Raw genomic sequence first — 7573 nt, 5'->3', positions numbered from 1 at the left:
CCTTAGCCTGGCAAACTCTGTGCTCCAGCCACAAGCTCCTGACCAGCTTTTCACATGTCCTATGTCTATGCATTCTTCTGTGCCTTTCCTCCAGCTGTTTAGATTGAAAAATCCTCACTATTATACGACCTTCTACAAGCCTCCTTTTTGTAGTCTTACCCTTTCAAGTTGTCTTTTCCAATCTCTTCAACCATAACAAATCACTACCTCCTTTGTGTCTCCAGTGCTTAATTCAGTAAGTATTATAATTTGCCTTGTACAATGGAACTAACAACATTTATGCCTATCTCCACCACCCAGCCAGTTATAAGTTAACACCGTATCTGCCAAAATTATTTTATACAATGTTTTATTTATCCAGAATTTGAGCTCCTGGAAACTTGTAGCATTTCAGAAAGACCAGTTCTGAAACTCGCTGTAAGGGTCAAAATCATGCCAACAGTACCTCCTTGGTTTGTACTCAAGATTTGATCAGGAGGGCTTGAGTGTAAAATAGAGCAAAAGTTCAGAGGTGGAGCATGAGCCAGGTGGTTTGTAGACAGACCTAAGAGAAAAGGGCTTGATAGGAGACTAAGAGTACTTACCACGAGCCAGTTTGTGTGCTAAGAAATTCACTTATATTTGTCTCATTTAATCTTCACAGCTACTCTTTGAGGGAGGTGTTATTATTATTCACATATTGCAGATTGATGGTGCTCTCCTAATCATTTTCAGATTTATGGACACATATTCACAGAGTCAGTGATCTGGATGTTTTGAAAGGATGAATAAAGCTGCTGTGGGAGTTTTTAAGTGATCAGGACTCCAGTCTTCAGAGGCTTGTGTAAGACTACTTGTTTAATTTGAGAGGATTTCTTTGGATTGGAGCAGTGCAGCTGAAACCACTTACTTATTCATTTAACAAATATTTATTGAGTACCTATTCTGTGTAAGGCATTTGAGTTACAAAAAAAAAAATAGCCTTTCTCGAATGCGTTTGTAGTTTAGAGTGCAGACATATAAAGTAAACATATAGTAGTGTGATAAGGCCCACTGGATCTATAATGTTAGGGAATGATCTAAACATGAGAATCATAGTTTTAGCAAAGAAAGAATATTAAAAATTATTTTGTCTCCTCAGGCTGCTTTGTGGGGTCATGCACAAAAATTCTATTTAAGTGTACAAACAAAGGGTCTGAGTAAATTATTTTCCCTGCATTTGTGTGCCCTGTGGGTGGTCTTCTTCTGTCACCTGTCAACGGCTCTTCTAAGCAAAAAGAACTTGGCACATCTTGGTCTAGGGGATTACCGGGGGTGAGAGGCATTATTTGTGAAACATGATGGCATGACATTTACACATACCTTCTGACTTTCAGTGTATAGGCCATAGATATGTGTGAATATGTACCACTATGCCCTTCTAAAGAGTATGGAAATACATTTTAGTGTATGTAGTTTTCTTGCTTCCTTGGAGTTACTTTCTTGTATGATAGTATTGGAGAGTTTTCTCATCTCCAAAGTCCTTGGCCTGGGAAACATGAGGAATTAGGGAATCCACACATATCCTGCCTAATCAGCTATTAAATGCTGTGAGGACTAGGTTTTTCTGTCCCTGTCTTGGAAGGTAGTAAAATGTGGTGGCAGTGACTACTGCTGCCTTGCAGCTCTTTCCCCTACTTTCCTACATTTCTAAATGAATTAATGGCTTTTTTTTCACCCATGATATGATGTCTTGTCACTAGTGAAGGTGGAGGAATGAGAATGAGGGACCTAGTCTTCTCTGGTTTTTATTGTCATCTTATATAGTAGGAAACAGAGCTTAAAAGTTTTGCAGATATTCTCATTTAATCCCCAAACAGCCCTGTAACTTGAGTAGGTAAAATTATGAACTTTTTTTCTATTTTTCAGATTTTCCACATGAGCATGAAATTACATTTATAATGAGAAAAATGACAAATATATAGGACAAAAAAAACCCTTTCTTTTTTCTCTTTATAAAGTTGTGGCCACAATTTAGTTTCAATATCCTGCTTTTTCACACATTGTTCTTATTTCATATGCTGATATCCATGCCATTAAATATTCTTTGAAAATATGGCTTATACGAGCTCAGTAAATCCGCATGTGAATGCAAACTAGTTTAATTATCTAATCTGTCATAGACCATTTAGAATAAATAATGAACTACCCATACAAAGGAACATTATGGAAACATTAAAACGCCTATTTTTAGAGTATTTAATAAACTTGGAAAATGCTCATGATATAAATGAAAAAGGCAAGCTATAAAGGTATGAAATCTCCTAATTTTGTGAAATATAAGCATAGATTTATTAATGAGAGAAAAATCATAACATTTTGGCATATGTCTAGATGGTAAGATTATGGAGATTGTGGTTATTTTCTTCTTTTACTTCACTGAATTTCAGAAGCTCCACAATGTTAGTACATTTATTTTACATTCAAAAACTAAAAAACAAAAAAAGGTTATTAAAAAAACATTACGGGGAGTGATCAAATAGAAAATATAAAAGAGAGTTTGGATCAAGATGGTGGACTGTACACAGGCTTTTTCTTCTCCAGTCTCATATCCCTTTAACTGAAAGAAAATAATTTGTATGTACAAATTCTGTGTGTGTGTGTGCTGAATATTATTTTTAAAGGCTTTGTGAAGAATTCCTGGAAGATAGAAAGCAGATGGAGCGGCTGTGGAGGAGTCTGGCGGGAGGCAGGCGGCCAAAGAGGGAGGAGGGGAGCTGGTCAGTCTGGCTCGGGTTTGAGGGAAGAGATCGGGGGGCGCGTGAGGAAATGAAGGAGTGAGGGCCTATAACTCTGCGGACTGAACACAAGCGCGCGCACTGACCCGCCCTGCAGCTGTGGACCAAGCGGAAGGGAGAATGGTGGAGGGCGGGGCCGAGGCGCAGGCGGGCTCAGAGGGGTCGTGTTCCCGAAGCGGCGAAAAACTAGGCTCCAGAGCTAGGCCGAACAGTGCAGCGCTGCGAACCAGAGGCCGCACAGACTCGTCAGAGACCCGCCGCCGCGGGTGCCTTTGCCACTACAGCCATCCCTCTTGTTCTTTGCCTGCCTTTCCCGTCGTCTCCTTCTCCATCGCCATTTCACAGCCGCAGCACCAGCAGTAACAACTAAGCGGTCAGTTCGGGACTTGGGGCTGGAAATCGGGGCGGGAGCCAGGCGCGGGCAGCACAAGAGCGCGCGCCATCTCCTGCGGCAACCGCCACTGCTGCAGACACCCCTCCCTGGCGGGATAGGCCCACGCTGTCCCAGTGCCCACGGTGAGAGATAGAGCTTTTCTACCAAGCATTGGTGAGAGCCGTGTGTTCGGTGAAGGGAAGACCGACGGGGAATCAGAGATCACGAAAAAAGATCTCATATTGGAAAGCGTTGACTTTTTCTCAGCTTAATCGAGCAAGTGGTAGCTTCGCCTAGCCTCCTTAAACCTCTAGCTATGTCGCCCCCAACTGTGCCTCCAATGGGAGTAGACGGTGTGTCTGCATACCTGATGAAGAAAAGGCACACCCACAGGAAGCAGCGACGCAAGCCCACTTTCCTCACTCGTAGGAACATTGTGGGTTGCCGCATTCAACACGGCTGGAAGGAAGGCAACGAGCCGGTGGAGCAGTGGAAGGGCACCGTGCTCGAGCAGGTTTCCGTGAAGCCTACTCTCTATATTATCAAATATGATGGCAAAGATAGTGTGTATGGACTGGAACTGCACCGAGATAAGAGAGTTTTAGCGCTAGAGATCCTTCCTGAGAGAGTGCCAACTCCTCGCATTGATTCACGGCTGGCAGATTCCCTCATTGGCAAGGCAGTGGGGCATGTGTTTGAGGGTGAGCACGGTAGGAAGGATGAATGGAAGGGCATGGTCCTGGCGCGAGCCCCCGTGATGGACACTTGGTTTTACATCACCTACGAGAAAGATCCGGTTCTTTATATGTACACGCTGCTGGATGACTACAAAGATGGTGACCTGCGCATCATTCCAGATTCCAACTACTATTTTCCTACAGCAGAACGGGAGCCTGGAGAAGTGGTCGACAGTCTTGTGGGCAAGCAGGTAGAGCATGCCAAAGATGACGGGTCCAAGAGAACAGGCATTTTCATCCATCAAGTGGTGGCCAAGCCTTCTGTCTACTTTATTAAGTTTGATGATGATATTCACATTTATGTCTATGGCTTGGTGAAAACTCCCTAAATTCATTGCAGTCTTTGCCAAAATTGTGGAACTATTAAATGTAAAATATGTCGTGTTCATGTAATTGTGAAATTTTGAAAACAGTTTTGGTGTCAGAGATTCAGGAATTTATTATTACTTATTGTGCCTCCAAATCTTACATCGACTAGTTCCACAGTTTTGCCTTTGTATTCTGGTACCTATGATATTGCCTTGTTCTGTAACTGAAATTTTAAATTGGGTGCTAATAGAAAAGTGTTCGTGACCATTGGAACAATGAAAAACTAGATAAAGAAAAATTAATGGTGTCACTCTGCACCATGTCCTTCCCCCCATTTCCTTACCTTCCCTCTTCTCTCCAGGTAACAAGTGTCTCCTTCCATGTTTTTCTCATCCTCTTGCAAAATGTTGTAGTTGTTTCTGTAAAAATTTCAAGCCACATCATTTCTCTGTAATTGCTTTTCTCACTTAGCATATCCATGAAATTCCTTCTGATCAGTTGCTGCAGATATCTCTCCCTTTCCTCTCCCACTCTCTGTTCCCCTTTCCCACCTTTACCCTCCTTTCCCCTCCCTCTGGCCCTCTCCTTCTGGAATTTATTTTCGTATATAGTTTAAGATAACAGGTCCAATTATACTTTCTGTTCACATTATATACCTGATTATGCCATCACATTTATTAAATCGCCCATTTCCCTTTCCCTCTGAAATTTATTTTTATATATGGTATAAGACAGAGGTCCTATACATTTTGTTCACATTTTATATATGGTATAAGACAGAGGTCCTATACATTTTGTTCACATTGAATACTTGATTGTCCCATCACATTTATTCAATATATCACCCACTTCCCTTCTCTCTCTCTCTCCCCAAAAAGGTATTCAACCATTCCATTATTGATGGTCATTTAAGTTATTTCCTTTCTGTTTTTTCACCATAGCACTGCTTTAATACATATTGGTGCTTTTATTTCTATAGGGTAGATACCCAGAAATGGATCTCTAGGTTGTCATATATTTAATTTTTAAAGATATTACGAAATTACTTTTCCAAATGAAAGTGCTCTTTTTCCAGCATCTTCTCTAGCACTCTTAATGTTTGCAAATCTAAAAGGTGAAAAATTACATAGTTTTGTTTCTTTAATTGACAAACTCCATGAGGTCTATTTCGGGGGGATTTTTTGGGAGGAGTGGGTTGTTTGTTTTTGCTGTTTGGACTTTTTTTGTGGTTTGCCAATGTTTATCCTAGGCTCATTCATCTATTGAATCTTTGATATTTTCTTATAAATTTGTAAGAATTCTTACTATATTTGCTATATGGTACATAATAATCATTTTAGCCCATGTGTTATAATTTTTTCCATCCTATCGTTAATCTTTATTGATGGTGTCTTTTATTTTACAGGGTCTTAAAAAAATTTAGATAAATTTATATTTCCTTTTTGCTTTTTGGTTTTCTCTTTTTCAGATGAATGCCCCACCTAAGTTATACAAATATTCACCTGCATTTTTTTTCAAAAACATATTAATTTTAAGGTTTCAATTTTTGATCCATCTGAAATATAATTTTGTATGTGGTGTAAGATAGATGTCAAACTATGCATTTTGTTTACATTGGATACCTGATTGTGCTATCACACTTATTAAATAAATCATCCATGTTCAAGTGTCTGGGCCAGGTCACATTGTTTTAACTATAGTGGCTTGACCTTAAATTTTGGACTCTGGTAAAGCAGGTTACCTCTCATTGGTATTTTTTTCTTCTTTTATATAACTTGTCCTAGACATTCATTTTTTCATATGAAAATTAAAAGCATTCTTTCTACATTAAAAAAAATTTGATGTCTTATTTAGAATTGTGTTAGAGTTTTGCATATATATTTAGAGGATTGTTTTGATAATATTAATTCTTAACACTCAAAAGTTTGAGTACAGCATTAAAATCTTTTGGTTTTGTTTTCGTAATGTTCTTCATCTAGGTTCATATCAGATGAAATTTATTTCTAAATATTTTTACAGTTTTTGTCACATTTTGACACTTTGAATTGAGTATTTTTTTATTGCTCACTTGTAACTTGTTATTTTGGGCAATATAGACAAACTATGAATCTTTTTATTTTTACTTTCAGTTTAATCAACTTACTAAATCCTGTAAATTACTCTGGGTGTTTAAAATAGTGTATCTTGGACTTCCTAGATATACAATCATTTCACCTGCCAATAGAGATAATTTTATTTCTTCTAATGTTTATACCGATTATTATTACATTAGCTGGATTCTCTAAAACAATGTTGAATAATGGTAATGACAGATATCCCTGTCTGGTTCTTAATTTTCATAGAATTGTCTTTAGTATTCCCTATTTATATGGCATTTGCTATTGGTTATTGGTAAATAGTCATTAACTATTAACATGTTTAGGGAATTTAGGAAGTTTCTTCCATTCCTGTTTTCATAGCATTATTACTAAAAGTGGCTCCTGAATTTTATCAGTTGTCTTTTCAGCATCTATTAATAAAATCATATGATTTTTCTCCTTAATTTGTTGACATAATGAATTCGAGTGGTAGGTATTTAATGTTGAACCAAACTTGTATTTCTGGAATAAATCCTACTTGGTCATGGTGTAATAATCATTTGATTCATTGCTGTATTTTATTTACCCGTATGTTATTCAGAATTATTGTATTTACATTTCAAAGTGAAATTATATTTGTTTCTTTCTTACACTGTTTTTATCAAGTATCTTTATTAAAATTGTGCCAGCTAAAATAATGAATTGGTGAATTTTCGATATTTTTCTGTGGTCTGGAATAGTTTAAATAGCATAGGAATTACTTGTTCTTTAAAAATTAGCTAGTACTAAGTTGTAAAACCATCTAATCCCAGTGACACTTTTGATGGTAGATCTTTAATCAGCTTTCTTATCTCTTCAATGGTAATTGTTTTATTTAAGCTTTCTATTAAAAAGGAATATGTGGTCCCAGTGACACACAAACTGTAAAGTTTTCTCTTTTATTGAGCTTCTTAATTGTATTATTTAGATGCTTTATGTCATTATGTGTTGCATATGCATATGTCCTAGATATGTTCAATTCGGAAAACATTGTAATAAATAAAGTCAGCAGCTATAATGGTGTTTTAAATTCTCTTCACATTTTGTTTTAAAATTTAAAACAATATAGAAAGTATAAAAGATAAAAAAAAATTGTTTAACTTTACCTAAAATTAACAAATATCAACATTTTGGCGTCTTTGTTTTAGATATAGATTTATATTCTTAAAAAGTCAGAGCATTACAAATAATAAATATCTTTCCCAATACCATAATTTTTCCTTCTTCTGCATTTGGTGTGAGTCTTGCTTATGTTTTATATATTTACTGCAAATATAACCG

At 37.2% G+C, this 7573-nt stretch overlaps 1 protein-coding gene across 1 annotated transcript; it reads left to right on the top strand.

The window, feature by feature from the left end:
- Window positions 1-2855: 2855 nt before the first annotated feature.
- Window positions 2856-7322, top strand: SPIN4 (spindlin family member 4). The gene has a single exon (XM_039850465.1). The coding sequence runs from the start codon at window positions 3446-3448 to the stop codon at window positions 4193-4195; it is 750 nt and encodes a 249-aa protein (XP_039706399.1). The 5' UTR covers window positions 2856-3445; the 3' UTR covers window positions 4196-7322.
- The last annotated feature ends 251 nt before the right edge of the window (window positions 7323-7573 follow it).

The sequence above is a fragment of the Pteropus medius genome, unplaced genomic scaffold, assembly GCF_902729225.1.
Source record: "Pteropus medius unplaced genomic scaffold, Ma_sr-lr_union100, whole genome shotgun sequence".
Lineage (NCBI taxonomy): Eukaryota > Metazoa > Chordata > Mammalia > Chiroptera > Pteropodidae > Pteropus > Pteropus medius.
Note: the sequence above shows the minus strand (reverse complement) of the source record. Positions and strands in the feature narration are given on the sequence as shown.

Excerpts from the sequence above, each read along its gene's own strand:
- SPIN4 (XM_039850465.1), top strand. The coding sequence starts at position 3,446 with ATGTCGCCCCCAACTGTGCCTCCAATGGGAGTAGACGGTGTGTCTGCA.